Below are 24,302 nucleotides of genomic sequence, written 5' to 3'. Positions count from 1 at the left end.
AAGATGCAGGTTAAGCCCCATCTACTGTACAGTGTGAGTGGTCTGTTATGTGAAGATGCAGGTTAAGCCCCATCTAATGTACAGGGTGAGTGGTCTGTTATGTGAAGATGCAGGTTAAGCCCCATCTACTGTACAGGGTAAGTGGTCTGTTATGTGAAGATGCAGGTTAAGCCCCATCTGCTGTACAGTGTAAGTGGTCTGTTATGTTAAGATGCAGGTTAAGCCACATCTTCTGTACAGGGTGAGTGGTCTGTAATGTGAAGATGCAGGTTAAGCCCCATCTAATGTACAGGGTGAGTGGTCTGTTATGTGAAGATGCAGGTTAAGCCCCATCTGCTGTACAGGGTGAGTGGCCTGTAAGGCTTGGGCTCCTTAAATTGATTGGCAATGATATGACAACATAATGCTGTTATCCATCAGATAAGTAAGTCAAGATTCAGGTTAATCCATCTGATAAGTAAGTCAAGATTCAGGTTAATCCATCAGATAAGTAAGTCAAGATTCAGGTTAATCCATCAGATAAGTAAGCCAAGATTCAGGTTAATCCATCAGATAAGTAAGTCAAGATTCAGGTTAATCCATCAGATAAGTAAGACAAGATTCAGGTTAATCCATCAGATAAGTAAGCCAAGATTCAGGTTAATCCATCAGATAAGTAAGCCAAGATTCAGGTTAATCCATCAGATAAGTAAGTCAAGATTCAGGTTAATCCATCAGATAAGTAAGTCAAGATTCAGGTTAATCCATCAGATAAGTAAGTCAAGATTCAGGTTAATCCATCAGATAAGTAAGTCAAGATTCAGGTTAATCCATCAGATAAGTAAGTCGAAATTCAGATTAATCCATCAGATAAGTAAGTCAAGATTCAGGTTAATCCATCAGATTAGTAAGTCAAGATACAGGTTTAAGCAACACAATGGTTTAAAAAGCCATTTATGATACCATACCTAAGCTTAAATTATGCAGTTTCAAAGTACTAAATTTGACAGTGCTTAATTATATTTCTTCCCCATTGCATTTAATTTACTATTCAAGTCTATTTGTTACCCTTTCAGCCAATAGTAACTAGCGGCTCCCTGATCCCTGACTCTAGCACCGAGTACCAGCTGTTTGACCGAGTGGTGAACACGCGGCAGGGTTTCTCCGTGCCGTTTGGTCTCCGCGGCACAATCGTGGGAATCCACCCAGCAGAGGTGGAGGTCAACACGGTGTATGAGGTCATCTTTGATGAGGACTTCGCTGGGGGAATCAGTATCAGGTAGGGCGTTGCGTTTGAGTGCATGTACTGGTTTTGAAGGAGTTTCTTCATGCGTAGATTTCATCTAGGCAATAAAAATATAAAAAAATATTAACCTGAAACTTGATACAATGTTTTATATGCGGTCATCCGTGATAAGTAGTTTTTCTAGTGACATGCAAGGTGTGGTTTCACATGTTTACAAACGATTCTTTGTTAGTATTATATGTGTAATAGCCGAAATGATAATGTGTACGTACCTCAAGAAATTAATCACACAATCCTTTATATTAATGTCAAGCAAATTGATTATGAGATTGATGTGTCCAAATAATTCTCATTATGGAGAATTAGCAAGGCAGAACGCTTGTAGACTTTCAGAGATGGAACATCCCCTCTTTGCCGTTTCATAACTCATCTCATGAAATGATTGCAAAGTTGTCACAAATGTTCAACATATCAACTGTCTTGCAGAGCACACATTCTAGCCCCCTACCTTCAAGGTGAAGGTCAAAGGTCTGATAACTACTCAAGTTATTGAAATATTTTGAAATTTCTTGACACAAATCCACTCTCCCTTGAATTGAAATTTTATTATTTTTGTCTACAAGCAACTCTTTTGCCATCAGTTTTAAGAAACATCTTGAAGGGTAAGTAACCTGTCATAGAACATACATTTTTCTTAACGATGGCCATGTTGTATTTGTCTTTTCCATAAGGCCAACACAATTATTGTAAAAAGGCCACCCTACCCTGGTTGAAACCTCGACTAAAGTGTTGCATAATTTCACCATCTCATAGGAACTCAACAAGTAGAGGCTACCGTATGCCTCCCTCAGCACTGCTCAACCTGACTCACGGGGAGAGGAAAAATGGGGCGCGGCCGTCCACAGGGGTAAAGATGCCAGCTGAACAGATGCAGGGACAGACTCACCGACAGAACCAGGCCAGGTAGGTTATTTTGTTTCACAGTTGTTTCAGTTCAATAATGGCTCTTTTCCAACACTTGCTCCTGTAGATTTAAAGGAAATGGTTTCCCATCTAGAACAGAACATTAAACTGTATTGGCAGATTAAGTGTATGAAATGTTCTTTTTTTGGGGACCTGAAATAATCACTTACATTTACAACTCTTTTATCATTTCAGGAATGTTAGTAGTGATTTTACATATACTGATGCCTGGGGCGGGAAGTCTGGGGTCAACAGGTGCAATCAGGGTCAAGGTCACCAGAGAAACCAGGGTTACCATGACAACAGGGCAGGTATGGCATTGAACACAGAAAAGAGACACAAACACGTTAACAGGAGTTATATTTGTAATATATTTCTTTAAATGTGTAATATCCTGCCATTTGCTTTGCGTTGCATGCATACAGAAAATGTCCTGAAATTCTGTTTGCCTGTCATAGTTAAAACTTTATGGCATGCAATTGGCTGATTTCATCAGAGTGATTGTATTGAAAGCAATCTAAAGTCAATACCCTGAAAACTAGAATATTTTTGACTTAACAAATGAAAGGCAGTTAATAACATGACATAGTTCTGCCAGTAACTTTCCCTCAATTGTTTGCACTATTGTTTTCAGGTAACAACAGCGGTCAACGTGGTCACCAGACCAGCAACACAGAATATGACCGTCAGAACCGGAGTGGTTACCACCAGCAACAGGGGCAGCAACAAGGGCAGCAGTATGGACGACAGCTTGAGGTGAGTGAATGACAGGGGCAGAGAATTAAACGTAAATTTTAAGGAAGATTAAGCCGCAAAAGTAAAAACATCCTAAACAATAGTTGTCTCAGGACCATGTTTAATCCCCCTGAATTAGCCATGTCAGTATAGGTATTAACTGATCTCTTATTGAAGTGTTACCTTGACTTTCAATGTCAGAGCACTGAGCATAAATGCTATGTGCAAAACACCTTCCCATGCTGCTATACATTTGGTTGCAGTTTGAGAGAAATAAAATTTAAATTGGATAAGTTTCATCCGAGACACAATAAAAAACGGACTGACTGACAGCCTACAGAGGCATGAATGCATTGGTTGAAATAATTATTTGTTATTGGTAACATGCATTGAAAGTAAGGACACAAAAGCATAGATGAAGCATTTTATAAAATTATGAGACATTGTTGTCTGTTCTTTGGAACAAAACGAACAAAACATGACATTTAATGATTGTATTTTCATCTCCCCATATATCATTTTCAGACCCGTGATAGCAAAGCCCACCAGAGCGGTGTGTTTAACGGTGGTAATGTCTCCCCCAAGTTTGTTACTCCCCGTCTCTCCCAGGGTGGGGCACAGGGTGGTGGTCATGGTGGAGGTGTACAGGGGGTCAGGCAGACTCAGGCAGCCAATACACAGGTAGGAAATGTATTTCAATGATTTCTTTTATATTTGTTAATTCCTCCTGTTTAATGAAGACTTAAACATGGTATGTAATGAAATTTAGTTGAATGATTTTAAAAATGGCCAAACAAAGAAAAAAACAAATCTAGCTATGACACGACTTCATTTCTTTTTTGCATTTCATAACAGTTTGTTTGTCCATAACAATTTATTGAATTAATAATGCTTGCATTTTACAAAAATATAATATTGGTGAAAAGGAATAAGACACTTTTGTTTCACAATTGTTGTAACGAGTTCTTGTTGTTGTGATTTTCTCAGAAACAAAACCAGAACAACTCTGCAGCCAACACAGAGTTTGAGAGCATGTGGAAACAGCTTCAGTCCTCTCTGCCACCAGAGGGCTCAGAAACAGATAAACAAGGGACATCACTCTCACATGCTGCTGCCGTCCTCCCCACAGTTCCTTCCCCTGTCCCTCAAAACATGGGAGGTCAATCTCCAGAACCGGGGACAAAAATAGATGTACAGTCCCTTTTCTCTCAGGCCAGCAGGAGCGATAGGCCTGTCAGTGTTGGGGACTTAGAGAATATAGAGGAGCCTCCTAAGGATAAAGCAACAAAACCTCGGCCTCTGGCTAGCAGGGTGGTGTCAAATGATGAGTTCTCTGCCATGTTTAAGTCACTTGAAGAAGTTCATGTATCGGAGGAAAAGCAGGATGTGGAAGCTAAAGACGAGGTAATATTAAATAGTAACAGTTTTACATTGAAAAAGAATACAATTGATTTAGTTGTGTGTTTGGTTGGTGGTCAACAAGCAGGACATGTGGGTTCCCTCCAGCTTCTCTGATGTTCCCCATAACTAAAGACCACTCTCGTGTAACATGGTGCCTATGAGAGTGACAAAGTATAAACTAAATGTATTATAAACTTTCTTCACAATTGTTTTAAAAATTAATAAAGTTAAAACTCAAAATCTATCTCGTAAGTGAATAAGACACAAATGGTGTAGCTTTAAAGCAATATATGATATTTTCTGATTATAACAATGTACACAAACACATACCTAATTGAATTTATAACAGTTATGTAAGGTAATTGATTTTTTGAATTTTGATATAGTAATTTTAACAATTTAACTCCTTACATTGATAGGATGGATCTCTGGCCATCAAGAAGTTGCTACATATCGCTGAGTCACCCAAGACAGAAAGTGATGAGGCCACGCCCCCTGGAGGGGAGGGAGGGAATGCTGGGAAGAGCAGCTATGGGAGACAACTCTCTGTGCAGGAACTGTTTGATGTGGCCAAACATCAGGCACCGGGAGCAGAACATCAACAACAGCAATCATACCAACAGCAACAACAAAACCAATATCAGCAGCAGCAACACCAACAACAGCAGAGGAAGGGTAGGGGCAGGGCCCAGCCCAGACAGCAGGATGCAGGGATCCAGCAGCAGGGTTACCAGGGAAACAGAAACAACAGGCCGGTTCTGCTCAATCCCCCACCCAGGGGTGGCAATAGGTGAGAGAGAGTGTGGGTAATACAAACAAATGATGCCTGCAGTTAAAGGCAACACTTAGAAACTGCAACAAATGAATTGAGAAAAAAAATCTAATCAACCCACTTAATTTCTTGTGAATTTAGTGAGTTAAACTAAAATAAGCTTCACATTTTTTCATTTATCAAAATAAAAGTACATGTACTTGTCAGTGTACTGTTGTTTCTAGTACACATATATAAACATATATTATGTATATGGGTATTAGCTACTGATATTGACCATAATTCTCCATTAAGTTATTAGTTGTTAAATTAGTTGAAAATGATAACCTTATTATTCAGGAACCCAGTAATGGAGCTGATGACATTCTGCCAGTCTCTGCAGATGGGACTGCCCATGTACGACTACATACCAAAGGTCAGTTGAGAGGACAGGCAATTATAACTAGTCTCTAATAGGGTAGAAAAATAAAGATGTTGCCATACTGTATGTAATAAGCTGGTTTTACGAGGTTTTGTACTGAAAGTTTTGAGACTGCACTTATAAAAAACATACCACTCACAGCATGAATTTAAAATTTATCAACTGACAATTGTATCTAATATAAACAAATCCAAGTTTCAATGATATACTAACAAGTGAACGTATACAACAAACATAACAAAAAGGACAGGTTACAAGCCACGGAGCACTTCGTTGTCTCATTGCGCCAATTTCCCTCACTGTCTTCCCCCGGTCGTCTTGTAACCTGTCCCGCACTGAATTACGCAACTTTCATTCATGACTGACGTTCTGCCGCTCCCCTTTTAATCGCACATTTCCATGCCCGTCACTGAAACGTCCATGCCAGCGAAATACCAAAGCCCTTGAACATGTTAGCTTTGATTTATCCCTTGTTAGAAAATGCATAAGTATTTGTATGAGTCATCCCGCTGTGATCACAGTGTTTGAATATAGCGCGATGCCCCGTGGGTGACGTCAACATTGGAATTTCTTTCCGACATCTTCAAACTACCTCTCTACTTCCGTTGAACGTTGCAAACAGTTCTACAGTTAGATGGCGTCAATAATATGTGCATTGATGCAGCTGACATCATACTGTTGTCATATTTTTTGACATGAGGTTTTTGAGTCTATTATTCAGACGCAGTAGTAGGAGTTGTGAACAATTTTCAGAAAACGTCAATTTGACAGTGCTCCGTGAAACGCTGGATGGGTTTGTCTTGACAACCATTTCCTTATTATGAGATAAATATAATTTTTTATAAGGAAAATAAATAGTCATGTACACAGCTGTTGATTGTTTGTTGATTTATATTAAAAACATTCTGAAATATAAACACAGTCTCAAAACTTTCCGGACAACCCTTGTACAGTTTTTGTCAATAAGGTTATAGGAGTGATGTACTTAAATTCTTACTACTACAGACCTTGGCTAGAACTCAGAACCTTTGCCAGATATTCAAATAAACTTCATACACCACCTAAACAATACATATAGAGTGAGGCCCGCAACAATGACCTTGGCAATAGTTGATTTATGCCTCTTGTGGTGACTGCTCGGCACTTTCATTTTGGTATTATATCATACTAAGTTGCTTATCATATTTTCTTGGCATGCTGATTGTTTCACTATCTGGCGGTATAAATGGCATCTACTTATTGTCACATGCTAGTTTGTCTGGTGACAGTTTGCCTTAAAAATATCATGTTTAGAAACTAAATGTAAAATTTATATAATTTGCATGTTATCTTTCAGAATGGTGTTTACTTCTGTGTAGTAACCCTCTTCAATGGCGCGAGATTCCAGGGAGCCCTGTGTAAAACCAAAGAGGAGGCCGCAGAGTCTGCAGCCAGTGTGGCCTTACTGCAGCTGGTACGGCTATAAATAGATATGATGTCATGTCTATAAATATATTACTGAATATAATATTGAATACAATGAGTGATACAGCTCAAAACAAAGAGATGTTATTAGACAATTTAATTATTAAATCATAGTTATAACCCCAACAAATTATAAAGTTCATGGGAATATATATATTATAGGTCCATTGATCAGTCTGTTGGTTTTGTCTTGATGATTACTCATGGAATGGTTGCCAGGTTTTCTTTTTTTGTTACATATGTTTAACAGCATAAAATACAGGTCAGGTACAACTATGGTTACTAATTAACAATTTTTGACAGAGCTCCTTGTAAGAGAAATAATTTCCATCTCCTGTGTCCAGGCAGTGCTAGGGGTTAAAGGGTTACTGGGGTTACTGCTGAGACAGCTCTAGTTATGAAATACATAAGAGAAAAACAAATCATTGATTTGAAAAAATCAAAAAAATCTGTCTATTATAAAAAAACTATGTTTGTATTTATTTATTAAGGAAGAAACAGGATTTTATTATGTATGACCGATTTTAAATGGTGTCTTCTCTTTGGTGAATTGTGTACAAGAATTGACTCTCATGGTAACAACAGCATTCATGGCCTGACATCCTTGTAATTTTCCCCTGCAGCGAGGCAGCATGCAGCAAATGGCCTCATACCAGATGATGTCAGGATTTCTTCCCCCTGGTGCCCGACCCCCAGGACGCCAGTTCCCCTCTCCCAACTCAGCTTTCAGCCCTGTCAGCAACCCTCCAGGTATGTTTAGGGGCATACACAGCCATGTTTGTTGGAGCTTTGCTAGATTTTAAAGCATTTCTTATCAAGGGAAAGACTCTAGTTTCATTTGGTTTACTGTTGAGCATCTGTGTTAAAGGAGTACAGGTACAAAAACAAAACAAAAAAATGCGTAGCTTTTGGTTTTGAGATTTTTAATGATGACTACTTTACCATTTTGAAGAGTATTAATTTTGTTGTTGTTTTTTTTGCTGTACATCAACTCCAATATCAGAAAGTTAACAAGTAGGCAGAGAAGTGCAGTTAGTGCAAATAAATTATTAGTAAACTGCATACAAAAATCCTTATAAAAATTACTTTGGATGTGTAGTACATATATTGTATAATTATAAAATGTCTTTATGCATGAGATTTGTAATGCAAGTATGATTATCATGTGACTGAAGTGAGTAACATTTGGGAATGCAAATCTAACACACTGGTATGATGACCTTCAGGGTTTTTCCAAGGTCAAGGACCTCCACATCCAGGTCACCAGCAGAGGCCACACCCTGGTCAGTGGTACCAGCAAAACGGGGGGAAACCTGGAAATCAGCAGGGATATCCTGCAACAAATCAGCAGCCTCCTTTTTCACAAAATCAGTCTCACTCTGGCTCAGCCAATCAAACAAAGGATTTCTCAAGATCTGACAAGCCATTGGCAGGTGCATCAACCAATCAGAATCAGCCAGGGAAAACTAAACCTACCAGTGTAGTTACCCCGTTTGTTCCTTTGCAGGTATTCACACTAACATAGCATTAGCATGGTCTATTTCACACCGAGTAAGAAACTCGCCGTGTAAAGACAGCATGTTTTTATCACTTTTGTGAGAAACTCACTATTTGATTGAATATGAATTTGGAAATATTCTTTAACTGTTAACAGTCCTGTTGTTTATTTATCAAATACATACAGCTGTTGGTCTGGACATGTCATTCTTCTCTTTGCATAATCATGAAAGATATTTTCCAGTAATGTACAACAGGTTAGATTTTTGAATTTTGTTCAAACTGTTTTGTGATTTTACAGGTCACCCGTAAACAGACACCACAGAAAAACAGGAAGGGTTCTGCATCAGATGAGAGCTCTTCCAAATTGGAGGAGGAAAAAATAGCAAAGGAAGATAAACCAAGTGTACTTGACTCTTCAAATAAAGATTCAAAAGTGTCTGATTCAACACCTGAAAATGTTAGCCAAAATTTAGCAGGTGGTTCAGCTCATGGGAAGGTTGACTCTTCAAAAGGAGGTCCAAAATCTCCACCTAAAACTCCCAAAGAGAAGACAACTCCACCTAGAACAACTGGAAGCTCTTCAAAAAAGCCTAAAAGGAGATTAGCTGCTAACTTTGGCAATATGCAATGATTGTCACACAATTCAGGAAATTACATATATCAAGACATCATTTACTTAGTCCGATCCAGAAGTGCTATTTTTGTCACTAGTAGAAAATATTTTATGAATTCAACTAAGAAGGAGCTCAGTTTTTAAAAAAAAAACTCATAACATGGAGAGAAAAGCACACTCCCTGTTCACATATTCATTCTTTTTGTTTACGCCTATTCCAGTTTATCATACACAGGGATTACACCCCACCCCATGAAAGCAAATAAAGGAATTTCATAGGGGAGGTTCATGTTAGTTTTTTGCTTGTTACTAACTAAATAAATTAGTGTGACCGTCCAATCTGAAAGTGCCTTCCTCAGGTTGGAAGTGTGCTTTTAAGTAATAGCCCCTTATTCTAATCACATTGATTTGTTCATAAATGAAGTTGTTGTTGTTTTTTAATCCTTTTTTACACAAATATTTTGGTAGCGGTTTTATGGTTTTTGAAACTGTAGAAGAAGAATCAAGTTATCCTCAAAGCATTTGTGTCTGTGCCATTATCATGCAATGTTTTTAACCTTTGTTTTGAACAAAAAACTTGAAAGTAAATTAAAAACATGGCTGACTTTATAAGCATGCCTAATATGTCAATATTTTCCCATTTGCCTTGCCCTTTATAAAGATGAAATTTGACGTAAATGACGTCATTCTTTATTTTAATGTTGCGCTCCGATTGGATAAGCGCGATATCATTTAACCAATGATATATGACGCTACAAATATCAGATACTTTTTTATACACATGTATATTTTCGGTTTCATTTCTTTTAGAACAAATACAGAAGATACGGCTAATCTTAAATCTTGGCGAATTATAATTTAAAGTGTAAAAAGAAGTGGTCGCATTTTTTCTTGCGTTTATGATGTATGAACGCAGAAGAGCAAGCGAGCATATTAAGTGCAAGTGTGCTTTCTGGAATTTGCTCGGGTGCCCTACTGCGTTCATACACCATGAACGCAAGTAAAATGCGATCAATCCTTATATGGCCATGTTTAGCCAGTTGCATGGCTAATGTGCAAGTGTGTTTCTAGGCGTCTTTTTATTGTTTTGTAGTGCTTCATGTGTTCATCTAGTATTTGTTAATCAGTTTATTGGTTTATTGATAAGGAATTCTTGATTAGAGTAATACATGTTTGGGTACTTTTAATGAATTTTCATACAAATTAATATCTTATTTTTGAATGGAGAATTTCCATTGTACAACGCAGTTAGGTTAAATACAAAGTTTTGACTGTGTGCAAAGTTTCACTTTTATAGGTTGTTAAAGACACAGCCATCGAGTTGGCTATCCTTTTTGAGTAAATTTTGTGGATAGTTTTATGTCCATTTGACTGTTTTATAACCTTTGCGAAATCATTAAACTGTTGATTTGAGTTGACTTCTACTTCTTTTGTGAGCCAGGATTTCCGTTGGCACAACTTGGCTAATGCCAAAAATATCTTGACGGTTTAAACTGGATCGTTTGCTTGACAGGAATACATGTACATGCAGAATATACGTTTTTTATGGAAAATTATCAGTTTCCGGTAGCGATCGTGCATTACCGGTCACTTTCGTGACAAGATTAGCGACGGTTGCCTCCGTGTGATCGTCAATTCATAAGTATAATTGCATAATCGTCCGTTGCTGAGTGGTGGACGTTAATGATAACTTATAGTCTGTCAAGAAATATCATGGTTGGAGTCCAGGTAACTCTTTTATGTCCGTTCTGTTCCAAATCAAACGTCAGCACGTACAGAGCTGGGACACAATTTCAACGACGTCATTTCCGGAATGACGTTACGTGCGTCGCATTTCCTTAAAAATGGAATCAAATGACTGAAGTGAACTCCGATTTTAGGCATATAATAATAAGAAGAAAGTTTGTTTCAGTATAAGATAGCAATATAATTGACCTCGGGAAGACCAAAAGGGATTATTTCGCTCGTGGTTACGCCACTCGTAAAATGTATCTTCTGGTGTTCAATCGGTGAAATATATTACGATCTTACACGGAAATTAGCATTTTCCTCTGTATATAAAAAGACCAAGATTTTAAACAAATGTTTCATCGAAAAGACCAGTACGAAATGGTCTGAAGATGTATTTGAAAGTAATACAGCTTTGAATTATTCTAATGGTGGTCATAAGGATCAGGTTAATTGTGTCGAGTATATTATATTTGGGACCAATAACCAATCCTACTCCCACGTTATGTTGACTTAAATACAATCTTAACGATATGCTAGTGTGACATTGAAAAGACTGATAGATTTAACTCCAGACACTCGCATTGATTGTATGCTTGATATGTCGCGAAATGATGTACTTGACATATTAAGAGAGGTAGAAGCTGTTTCAAACATGGTCTTTATCAGACTGTAATATGAATATAGTTATTATTAACATTCGGAATGTGGATTTTCTGGTTTACGCATTTAAACTTGTTCTAAAATAAGTTTTTGTTTAAGGTTTCAACACTTGCTTAGTCATATAGTCATATGCTTACATATTAAAAGAATTTTAACACTGGTTCATTGATCACTTTATCGCCAGCTGGGGCCGTATTCAATAAGAATCTTAGTGAATATTTTCAACTTAGTGAGATTGTTATTATATTTGACAACAATTATTTTAAATACCTGCTACTTTTCATCTGATCTATTCATATGCACATATTGTTTAGACCATTTTTTGGCTTATTTTCATATATTTGGAGAACAAAGATTGTTCACTTAGTTGAAAATTATTACTAAGATGCTTATTGAATACGGCCCCTGACTAATGCACGTACGTAGTAAAGTTCTAATTATTAACCTGTCGATAATTTAGGTTGGAGTATATCTGCGAAGACGAACAATTACAAATGCAGAACATTAGTCATGTTTAAATCGTAGTATGAGGTAAACATATTTCAGTTATTGTTCCGTTTTTCTTCTTCTCAAAGGTAGGTCGTAAAGTAATTGAAACACCCACGCGCGTGATTTACACTGCTATATAAAGCCACGTTTTAAAGCTGCACTCTCACAGATTGAACGTTTTGACAACTTTTTTAGTTTTTGTCTTGGAACGAACCAATTTATGTGAAAATGCATGTAAACCAGTCGTATAAGACTGCTGTCAAAACATTAGATCGCAGATTTTTATATTTAAGTTCAAAAATTGATGTTTTGTGCATTTTTCTTAAATCGTTAGTAACGGTTTTAGCCATAACATTAAATTTGGAACGGAAATCTGTGATCTGATCTTTTGTCAGCAATCTTTTATCACTGGTTTGTAGATATGATATTTACGAAAATGTTTTTTTCATTCTAAGCCAAAAAATAAAAAGGTTGGAAAAACGGTAAATCTGTGAGAGTGCAGCTTTAAGAACGTTATGTGTTGTGTTGCATATGGAAGGGTATTTAAGTAAAAAATCAATTCATGTACATGCATTATTCTTGTATGTAAATTACATTAATATTATGGTAAATTTATATTCTATCATGACTGCTAACATGTGTATTCATACTAGTGACATGTGTATTCATACTAGTGACAACTGCATAGTCTCAAATGGTAAATCGACATTCTATTATTATTATCAAGATGTTTATGCATGCTATTGCGTGTAAATAATAACCGTCTTATTCGTGCATGTAATTGAGCGAGTTCATTGTGTTGCTTCATTACTTCTGCATGCAGCATAATCAAACTTTCCTTCAACATGTTGATTCTAATGTTAAAATTGCACTTCTACCTTATATCAATTAGAAATACACAAATTCAATGTTCTGATTTTTGCAATATAAGCACTCATAACGCACAAAGCATTGTGCATTGTGTTATTCGAGATATGGAAGGGAACCAGTAATAAAAAAACAAAATTCTAGCGCAAATTGCTATAAACGGGAGGTCACTCTGTCAAGCATCTTCATAACTTCGGGATTTTCCGTGACGAGACGGTGCATGGATAAACATTACCCGATTCCTACAGCCCCAGATAATACGATGAACAACGACGATAACAAAACAACACATATTATATACACGTCGTATGAGGTACATATCAATAAACATACATTGTACATTGAAAAATTACATTAAACAAGCAGCAACATTCCTACGTCTTAATCAGGAGTATATATTTGTCCAAATTGAAGTTTATATTTGTCGACCGCAAGCATGCAATTCGGATACGTCAATCCGGATACATTGGACTTGCAACTTGTGAGAAAGTTTTAATGTTTTACTTGCAACTTGTGCGAAAGTTTTAATGTTTTACAAATTGGGTTGTACACGTTAAATGACTCATCGCAAATTGGAACAATGACTATTTATCTCACAGTTTCTATATAAATTTAAAAATCTGAAGAAGCAAAATCGTTCTACAGTGTTCAAGGGAAATCGACATTGTCTGGTCAGTGCAAATCTTATAATCAATTTTAGTTTTGCACTAACCGATCGGTATAAAGTTCTGTTTAGACGTAAATTGTACTTTTATGGAGATATACCTAGTGTAGGACAATGATTTGAACCCACGTCTAACTTGCAAGACTGGCCCCCCTTACCTAATCTGAGCCTACTCTGCCCCTAAACCAGCTCTTTTTACGATTTTTGATATTTTATGTGGCTGGTGTAGGGTCATAGGAATTTCTATAGTGAAAATGTGGGACTTTGCTCCCCCTCGCAGGAGAGGAACTTAAATCAATATATCTCTGTAACCATGCATTGGATTAATATTTCAATGTTACAAATATATTATCAATATATTTATTAACCTATCTGAACTTTAACTTTTGTTTTTTAAACCATTAGGTCTTAGTTAGAGGCAATCCAATTCAGAGTTATCTGACAAATCAAATGCCTCATGTATAAATGTACTTATGCCATACATATTTGCTGTAACCTTTACCACAACATATCTGAGGTGTACAAAACATTTTTTTCTGTTCAGATAGGTTCAATAATATCTAGATAACAGATGCATAGTGTTAAAATGTTTATTAAATGATGTTTTACAAAGATATAGTGGTTTAAAGTTCCTCTCCTGCGAGGGGGGGGGGGGGGAGAGTCCCACATTTTCACTATAGAAATTCCTCTGACCCTACACCAGCAACATGAAATATCAAAAATCGTAAAAAGGGCTGGTTTAGGGGCAGAGAAGTCTTTGAAATTATGTAAATTCATGCCGTTACTAACTGAGCCACTGTTTACTCTGAGGTCCCCAGCTAGCTCAGTTAGCGGTAGAGAGCAGGATTTCTAGTGTCACGGGTTCAATCATCACCAGGTATATATGCATTACTGGAAAAATAATTAAATATCTAACCAAGAAATCACAAATGGAGGGGGCAAAATTTAGCTCAACTATTATTGGTAAATACCGCCAAGACACACAAGCTAGGACACAAAGACACTAACAGTAGTGGGTAATCTATTTCAAAGCTTTAAAATATGTACTGAAAGACATCAATTATAATGTTTTAGTCCGTCAAAATCTAAATAACGTGTTTTAATAGTGTTAAATAGTCCATGCATATTATGAGTGCCATGAGAGGTACTGTTTCATAAGAAACACTAACAGTTAATTGGTTGACGACAAACCTAAATAACCACTAGGATTTAGGGCCAGGGTAGGGTTAATAAGATCAATTTCTACTTGATCCGGCAAGGTTAATAACATAGAAATAGACATTCTAAACCAGTAAAGACAAAGGGGAACATTTGGTTGAGACTTTGAGCCCTTTCTACATTTTTGTAATTATTACAAACAAAAACGATTTTAACCGGTAAAAATGATTTTATGTGATATTTTTTTTTAGTTCTTAACTGCTTAATACCTAGTACAGTGCTTTAAAGTAGCTTTCCCTTAAAGTTGAGGTGTCTTTGCATGTCCTTGTGTGTCTTAGCGGTCCTGAGGTGGCTATTTCACAAAGATTATTTGCAATGGTTCTTTTGTAACCCTTTAATAAGTTGAGCGATGTAGGACCACTATGTCTCTTGTCTAAATTAAAGATGGGAAGAGCCTAACTTGAGCTAAAATGAGTTGGAATATTGAAAATCAGTAAAACATTAAGCATTTTACTGTTTTAATCTTTTGAAGTTTGATCATACGATTGACTTGAGCATGAACAAATTTTCATATTTACAGGCCTTATCTGTTTATCCAGATTTTTTCTTATTATCTATCGTAAAATATGTTGTTGTTTTTTAAATTTATGATAGACAATAAGAATTATTTATATTTTTCTTATTTGTCCTATAATTACATGAAAACACAAGTAGTAAGTTTCTTACAGTCAATCATGGTTTTTGCTTTACTGTAATTATGTATAATTTGTTTTCGTATTGTCTATCATAAAATATATTTATTAAAATTTATGATAGACAGTAAGAAAAATATTTCATGATAGATAATAATGAAAATAATGTCTGATAGACAGTAAGAAAAAAATTCATGATAGACAATAAGAAATATTTAATTTATACATATGTATTAAAGTTTATGATAGACAGAAAAATATTTCATGATAGACAATAATAAAAATATGTCATGATAGACCATAAGAAATTTTTTTCATGATAGACAATAAGAAATATAAAAAAAAAAATGTTATTGTCTATCATAAAATATGATAATATTTATGATAGACAGTTAGAAAGATATTTCATGATTGGCAATAATAAAAACAAATCTTGATAGACAGTAAGAAATATTTTTCATGATAGACAATAAGAAATATATATTTCATGATAGACAATAAGAATATTTTTTCTTATTTATCATTTACATAAAAAAATATTGTCTATCATAAAACATGGTTTTCTTAATTGTCTTTCCTAAACATATATATTTTATTTATTTTCTAATATAAAATAAATCTTTCATACTGGGGTTAATCTTATCAATAAAAAAAATAGAAATGAACATTACTGTTCATTTAACTTTAACCATTGTTTATCTGCCATCATATGGCTTCAAGATAAGTTTAATGAATTGTATTATTATAATAAGGTAATAAGTGATACTGGTTATGAAAGTTTATCTTAAAAGCAGGGGAGAGTTCAGGAATAGACGTTAGAGAGGGCATACCTAAGGGGCGTACTCCGCTCCCCAAGAAAGGGCATACCTAAGGGGCGTACTCCGCTCCCCAAGAAAGGGCATACCTAAGGGGCGTACTCCGCTCCCCAAGAGAGGACATACCTAAGGGGCGTACCCCTCCCCCCAAGGGTCCGCTAGACGTAAGCAATTTGTGAAGACATCAGAAAGACATACAAGTGAACATAACACATCGGTGGCCTTCAAGTAGTGGTGATATTGACTTCATGGCATATCTTGCACATGTTCAAGGATTGCGTTCTGCTACAAGACTGGAGAAAATAACTTTTTTCTCAGTTTTATGGCATGTATGCTTTTCTTGTTTTCAACAAATATCACACGGATGATGGATACATTTTCACCAGTATTGGAAATTGTTGGAAGACGTGGAAACTGTTGTTTATATACGGATGAAGAAACATCAAGAGGACATAATTAAAGGAAGTTGCGCTGTTTGAATTTTTTGTTTTTATGAGTTCACGTCGCCTGCACATGATGGCATTTGAAAGGTGTAGTTTGTTAATTTCCACTCCTTTGAGATAGAATGCAAACTTTGAAGACTTTAGTGATGGGGCATGTGCCGGGTGTGCCATCCCCCCTCCCACGGAAGCGTTTGTGTTAACTGTTGGTCATTGCAATTGCTCATTGATCTGTGATAGACTGCAGACTGTGAGCAGAAATTATTGATTGGCAATTGAAGCCAATTCTATTTCTTTCTCACTTACACTTGTTTGATCAATGTACTTTTCTTTATATTATCAAAGAACATATTTGATGCAAAAAATAAAATATATCCATTGATTTTGTTAATATGTACCTTCAAATGTCCATAAAAGAAATGGTATATGATAGGGTTATTTTTGTATGACATACATAAATATCAATTAAAATATTTCTTTGATAGACACTAACAACTTCGTATTAAAAGGTACATATTATTGAGATGCGGACAACAGTTTCATAAACGTGATACTTTTAAGCCTAAAATCTGTTTGCTCAATAGCCTATTTCGTCAAGCTAAATAATCTGTGATAGACAACAGTTTCAACGTATTTATAAACGTTGCATTAAAATAGTTCATGATAGACTCCTAAAAAAAGTATGGAATATACTATAATATAGTAATATTGCCTTTCCTTTTATAACATAAAAGTAAAAAAAAAATATCACGACAAAGATGAACGACATTAATAATTCTGATGGCCTCAAGCAGGTCCGATCATAATTTAGGATAGACAACTGGGCCGACCAGAGGGAACACGCTCCTCGCGGTAGGAATTTGCCGTGGTATTTTTTTCAGGTAACACCGGTGCGCACCTTGCGAATCACGGAAACAACCGAAGATAATGGTCCCCAGCTTTATATGAATTTAGCTTCGTCACGGATTCATACAAATGCTTGTTGTCTACTGCTTGCTGGCTGTGTTATAGTACTGGATGTTTTCGCTTAGCATAACCTTAACTTATTAATTTGAATTATAAATAAACTATTCGTTCAGATTCACACAAGCAGTTATTAGGCAGTAGTCAGCAGACATTTGTCAGTCTGTAGATGAAATCTAAAATTAACAAGTTTCTAATATATGGCAGCAATTTGGAATTAAGAAGTAGTAAAATCTCTAAATGTGCGTAACATTTGTATGAATGCACATGTAAGCAGTAATGATAGAACAAAGATTTACCATAATATCAATGTAATTTACATACAAGAATAATACATTTATATGAATATCATATATGGCAGCTATTTGTAACTAAGATGTAGTAACATCTCTAAATGTGCGTAACAATAGTATGAATGCGCATGTTAGCAGTAATGATAGAATATAAATTTACCATAATATTAATGTAATTTACATACAAGAATAATTCATTTATATGAATTGATTTTTTACTTAAATACCCTTCCATAGTTGCACATAGTGCCACAAAGTGACATAATGTTATCACGAGTAGATAAATGTTTCCGCTATTCAAATAACGTTTCGAAAAGTGATCGTTTGGAACCTTCCAAGAATCAATACAACAGTATTGGCTTGATTAGAACTTTGTTTCGACAGTAATATTGAATGTAGTCCTTCAGTGGAAAAACTTGTCATCTCAAATATTTGATGACTTACATAATGATGTGAAGTTGCAGATAAGTCAACTGTTGGCCCGTGATTATTAGATACATTAAACATTCCATGCCTGAAGCAATACCCATGTTTGAATCCGAAGCTGGACGTTTACTTACAACCAGAGCCAGACTCTTTATGCTTGGTAGTGCTACTCAGTGGTATATTTGGTATTCATCGACTTGAACTTTGTAGTTGTATGTCTAAAATATTAACTATCTTTACTGAAAAGCTCTGCTTTGATGTAATGTTTAGTTAACAGCTAACGTGTTGACCGGGTTGTTGTTGAGAGATACTATAATTCATTTAAAGCCTACACTTCTATGCTCTCAGCTATCCCGTGAGACAGTAAGTTTCAACTTTAACGATCTTTCAGGGGAAGCTCTGCTTTCCTGTTTGACGTAGTTAGAGCGTACTTAGAGCTAGAGTGTTTTGCAGTAGTGAGGAAAGTAAGTGAACCTTACTTTATATATATATACCAAGAAAGCTCGGCTATCTGGTATTGCATTATTATTAGACCGTTCTAATTTGAAGAGTCACAACTGAACAAAAGTTTGCAATTCATTGTTTATAAATCGATCATAGACAATAAGCCACAAGGAAAATCACATTCATGGCACCACAAATAAATATATACGTAACTTAACATAGGATTGCGATTATACATATATATAAATAGCATTCCTACAAATCATTGTGCCAGTATTTGTTATGGTGTTAACCAGTAATGTCTGTATCATTCCAGACCGGGTCAATAACTAATAAAGAGAGAGTAAACGGAGCTAGATCACATTTTCTTAACACAGAAATACATTCAAGCCACCACAAATATAAATCTACTGTTACACAATTTAACAAAGAAACACATTCAAGGCTCCACAAATATAAATCTACTGTTACACAATTTAACAAAGAAATACATTCAAGCCATCACAAATATAAATCTACTGTTACACAATTTAACAAAGAAATACATTCAAGCCACCACAAATATAAATCTACTGTTACACAATTTAACAAAGAAACACATTCAAGGCTCCACAAATACAGATCTTCTGTAACACAATTTAACAAAGAAACACATTCAAGGCACCACAAATACAGATCTACTGCTACACAGTTTAACAAAGAAATACAGACCTACTGTTACACAGTTTAACATTTAGAAATACATTCAAGGCACCACAAATACAGATATACTGTTACACAGTTTAACAAAGAAATACAGATCTACTGTTACACAGTTTAACATTTAGAAATACATTCAAGGCACCACAAATATATATCTACTGTTACACAGTTTAACAAAGAAAGACATTCAAGGCTCCACAAAACATCTTACCCAACAAAGTACTGCCTACTAGATTTAACACAATATTGCATAGCATGTCTTACGATTCATCACAAATTAATGCTCATCAAATGCTCTACAAAGTAACACTGAAATATACAAGTTAATATACATACGTCATTACACTGTTATACAGAACAGAACAGAGCGGCATGTTTATTATCTTATGCATATACAGCATATAGATAAATCAATAGCTAACGTTTAAGCATTACGTCAAGAAATGCACAAATAAATAACACGATAATGAATGCATGTACAAAATTAACGTTATATACCTATGGATACACACATAATACAAAACAATAGATAGTTTAGGTCATACACAGCGTACTGAGTGGTCTTTGTAGATGATTATTGGATGGGCTTCCTCTTAGTCAGTCCCAAACAAACAAATGAAGAAATGCACATACTCTGTTTTGCATGCAATTTGTGTAAGAACGGTAATGTATTTATGAACATTCATAGCATACTTGCTGTTGATGCAATAATTTATTTTTCCTGTTTATATTTTGTTCCATGTGAATGAAGTTTTTTATTAATGTGTCTCTTTTTGCGACATTTTTTTCATAGGGCAAGTGCTGGTTTATAGCTGAGCATTTAAAACATCTTACTGCTCGACGTTCAACTTTTCATTGGCATTTACCCAATCGAAATTCAGAGATTGCACGTTCCGCATTGTAGTCTCTAAATCTGCCAAAGTAGCAGATTCCGCGGCTTTCGCCCAGGCCGAAAGAACGCCAAGCACTTGCGAATGGATGTCTTGGCTATTATCACGTTGTATCTGATAAACACGTGGCTGCAATACATTCAGTTGTGTAGCAAGTATCTGATAGTCTCCAGTAAAACAATCGGCAATTATTCCTAACTCCTTGTCGGTCGGTCGCCTGGATGGCCATCTACCTATAAAATATAATTTATATGTTCATAGAAAATATAAGAACTGTCCCGTTAAAAAAGTTGCTCCTATAAAAAAGATACGTGTACATGCACTGACAATATAATTACGATATTAGATATGAGCATTCGCCTGGCCCTCGATTTTCGAGAAAATTATAAAATGCTTATTCAACTGACTAGACTATTTGAATTCTGAGTATATTGTATATGGAAAGGGAACAAACCTTGTTTAGATCTTTAATATTTCGATTAATTTTTTATTTCTAAATATTTTATCCAAATTGTGCCAGTTAACAGTCTTTCTACACTCAATATGCAAACACCAGTTGACTACACCATTTTTTTTAAGTAATTACGTGTTAGTACATTCGTGCTCTTAAACATAACATATCTGATTATCTATATATCACTACTGTATTTTATATGACATGATATGACGGTAACAGACTAAAACCAGTAAACAAACTGAATCATGTAAGGCTCATCAGTTTAGACTAGTTGAGAACGTAATTAAGTCATTACTTAAGGGTATTCGATAAAGAAAGTTTCGATTTTAACGATAAAACTTACATATATTGCTTGAGTATCTGCTTCCAAGCAATGCCTGATTATTGCCGAACCATCTTCTCCATAAGTCACGTCCGCATTCTGTTCTTCTTACTACACAGATAACAACAATTATGGCTACTATGACAACGACAGCAGAAGCTGCTGCTGATATGGCCACGATCGTCACTGTAGAATCGCCTTTTGGCGAATTTGCATCAACTGAAACTGAAAGAGATAAGTTGACATTTATCACTTTTGATGAATATTAGCCACATTCGCTACACCCAATGCGGGATGTTTAAAAGTATTGCAGCGACAAGGACGCATGATAAGAGTGTAATTAAATGACTACCGGTCTCAGTCTCTGAAAGGCTAAACAATTATATTAAAGTATGTGCGTGTACGTGTTGACTTCTTATGACCTCCACATTTTACTCAAAACAGTTCAAAATCTATCGCAGAATGATCACTGAAACTATAAGCGTAACACTTAAATTTTCTCAGATACCTGTTGTTGATGCCTGGCCACAAACTCGGTCTCTAGACAAGGTGCAGTCCTGAAGCATGTGTTCTCCCGGGGCACAGACGGTACAGTTCTGACATGGTTCACTGAGTGATGTGATATTTGAGAACGTTTTGCCGACCGAGCATACCTGGCATTGAGTCTGGGACTTGTCTGTTGCTGAAAGAGGAACATGGTTGAGTCTTATTTCTTTTTAACCAACTTTATACCTGTTTTCCAATATTTGTAGATCAAAACGTTCTGGCGCTTAATTTTCGAAAATAATTAGATATATTTGGTTTGAAACACTGTCATATTGAGCTGTTAGACAGATTCACAAACTTAACGATGGTTTAATCTCATTATTAACCAGATACACTCCAACAAACTTAACATTTAGAAGCTAACCAAACGACCCATACGTACAAATTTATTTACACAGCCCAAAGTATATTTTGATTTTGTTAGATACAAAGTGTTATGTGTGATTTACATGATAATCAGTACTTAATCATTACTTTGTCACAAAACTCCACTGTACCTTTTCGAAGCACTCCACTCCCAGGAGGGCATGGTTGTTTTTCCGTACACATCCCATCTTCCCCGGGTTCTTTGTAATATGATTGTCTACAAGAACATTTTATGTTGGAGATGGCAGTGCATGCTTCACTGATATATTCCCTGTCTTTATACGCATCTTGATTGCTAAACCCTGGACAATGGGTGTCGCAGCGTTCACATGCAAGGGCAATATTGTTGCATGGAGAATATGAGCCTTTCGGACATGGCGTGCAGACTGCGTTAGTCAAGTTAAAAATGCAGTGGTGGAGCCAATAATATCCAGGTGAACATTTCATGCACTCTTTGTTTTCACCGACCTTGTAGTACAATTGTTTGGCTTCCGGTGGACATTCGAAACCAGAAGCCACTGCTATGTAATATAACAGTAATACTGAAAGCAGTATGGCTTCCGGTGGACATTCGAAACCAGAAGCCACTGCTATGTAATATAACAGTAATACTGAAAGCAGTATGGCTTCCGGTGGACATTCGAAACCAGAAGCCACTGCTATGTAATATAACAGTAATACTGGAAGCAGTATGGCTTCCGTGTTGCGTTGAAATTTCATTGCTGTTGCTTAGCTGTCAATTTATAATTGTCCAACTAAGGCAGACACGTACACTAGTCTGGAAAGCCTAGCAAACACTTTTTCTGTTTAGGAAGTTGTTTCATAGTGAAGAACAGGCCTGAAAAAGGGTATGTCGTGTGTAATTGTAATACATATATCAGCGAACGTTCAGAATACAGTTGTAGTCTTAAATTATTAGTGGTAAACGATGTAAAGTTGACTCATACTAGACTTATCTAGCCTCCGTGACAATTGATTGAAACTTTGAGAAAATATGCTACAATCAGACCATTTCAACATACCAACCTTGTTTTAAAAGATACTACGCATTAAAAAATATGTTTGGTACAATGTTAGCGCAAGTTGAAAGACCAAAATAGTACCTTAATTATTGTAGTGGCCAATGAGAGCCCAGTATTGATAAACCCGCCTCTGTGTATGATAAGCCCGCCTCTGGCTAACAGTTGCATGTATGTTGATAGTTCAGTTATTGATTAGATTCAAGATCATGTGCGTATGAGTATGAATGTAATAAAGCTATATTAAACCATCCCGTTTTGGGTCTGTTATATACATAACACTGACAACATTACAATTATGACCAAAGCAACCTATTTATTTTAACAATCATCATTCAATAATATGTTACATGAAATAAAAAAAATTAAAAAAACTCATACCGCTTACAAATGTCAATATATTTAAATCAATTCAAGTCAATGTTTATTTTTTTCACCAAGGTGCGAATAAACATAGTAGTACGAGTCATGGGATCCCATGAAAACCCTAAGTAGTGGAGAGTTGAAGCGTAAATCAAGTAAAATCAGCCTGCCATAAAATTATCATTATTAAGACACGATAGAACTACAGATCAGTAGATCATAAACCAAATTATGATTAAAAATACTTTCTGCAGTATTAAAACGCACTTCTGTATATTCATTAGTTACGGCCTTATAAATATTGACTACATGAATAATATAATTATTCCTCAAAGGGTTAAAGATGCTTTACCTATTTCCTGCATTCACCAAGAGTAAATCCACGCAAACAGAAGTAAAAGTCCATTAGAAAAATGATCTACCCGAAACGGTTATTAGTACAGCCTTTTCTACAGACAGTATTCACCAAAATGATTTATAGTTATAAGCCTTTTAAAATTATGATATACGAGTTGAGTCACTTATGTTAGATTGGTCACGTGCGCTTATCTATTCGGCAGTTAATATACCTATCTGTTATGTATATGGACGGTTTACAATGTCAGAAATCAGTACACTTTAAATACCGGCTGCAAGTAGATGGCGTAGGAATTTAATTTAGCAGTTGGGAATCCGAAAATCTTAAACCAAGCCGTACTGTCAAGATCTTATATCTGATTTTGAGTTTTCGGCGTAAAAAACCCCCCACTGCATTCACTCGGCACTGTGGGCCACATGAAAGGTAGAAACACGGTCCATTTTCCCCGCTACCCCCCCCCCCCCCTTCCCCGGACCTGGTGGCCGTGGTTACAAGTGACTGGCTCATAATAATAATAATAATGGGAGAACTGTAACTTATGAT

The 24,302-nt window shown here is 35.9% G+C and overlaps 2 protein-coding genes across 4 annotated transcripts in view; one reads left to right on the top strand and one right to left on the bottom strand.

The window, feature by feature from the left end:
* Positions 1–10,507, top strand: part of LOC128202901 (5'-3' exoribonuclease 1-like) — a 44,217-nt gene extending 33,710 nt beyond the window's left edge. Inside the window, exons 29-40 of the mRNA XM_052904072.1 lie at positions 1,056–1,258; positions 2,039–2,188; positions 2,384–2,499; positions 2,823–2,944; positions 3,449–3,604; positions 3,911–4,327; positions 4,744–5,114; positions 5,436–5,511; positions 6,854–6,970; positions 7,605–7,731; positions 8,208–8,488; positions 8,780–10,507. Of these exons, the coding sequence (XP_052760032.1) occupies positions 1,056–1,258; positions 2,039–2,188; positions 2,384–2,499; positions 2,823–2,944; positions 3,449–3,604; positions 3,911–4,327; positions 4,744–5,114; positions 5,436–5,511; positions 6,854–6,970; positions 7,605–7,731; positions 8,208–8,488; positions 8,780–9,112 (2,469 nt within the window). The 3' untranslated portion in view covers positions 9,113–10,507. The remainder of the gene's footprint in view (positions 1–1,055; positions 1,259–2,038; positions 2,189–2,383; positions 2,500–2,822; positions 2,945–3,448; positions 3,605–3,910; positions 4,328–4,743; positions 5,115–5,435; positions 5,512–6,853; positions 6,971–7,604; positions 7,732–8,207; positions 8,489–8,779) is intronic.
* An 8,353-nt stretch (positions 10,508–18,860) lies between these two features.
* Positions 18,861–23,936, bottom strand: LOC128245571 (tumor necrosis factor receptor superfamily member 14-like). Of its 3 annotated transcripts, XM_052963767.1 has the most exons (6): positions 23,754–23,935; positions 23,123–23,196; positions 22,151–22,857; positions 21,616–21,789; positions 21,129–21,332; positions 18,861–20,561 (listed from the first exon to the last, which is right to left on the bottom strand). In XM_052963767.1, exons 3-6 carry the CDS (start codon positions 22,737–22,739, stop codon positions 20,269–20,271), a joined length of 1,260 nt encoding a protein of 419 aa, XP_052819727.1. In that variant the 5' UTR covers positions 22,740–22,857; positions 23,123–23,196; positions 23,754–23,935; the 3' UTR covers positions 18,861–20,268. The 3 variants fall into 3 exon arrangements, with proteins under 3 accessions (XP_052819727.1, XP_052819728.1, XP_052819726.1); XM_052963768.1 differs by lacking the exon at positions 23,123–23,196 and having other exon boundaries at positions 21,129–21,326; positions 23,754–23,936; XM_052963766.1 differs by lacking the exon at positions 23,123–23,196.
* Between the last annotated feature and the right edge of the window lie 366 nt (positions 23,937–24,302).

This window comes from Mya arenaria, chromosome 9, assembly GCF_026914265.1.
Source record: "Mya arenaria isolate MELC-2E11 chromosome 9, ASM2691426v1".
Lineage (NCBI taxonomy): Eukaryota > Metazoa > Mollusca > Bivalvia > Myida > Myidae > Mya > Mya arenaria.
This window is presented reverse-complemented; position numbering and strand designations above follow the sequence as displayed.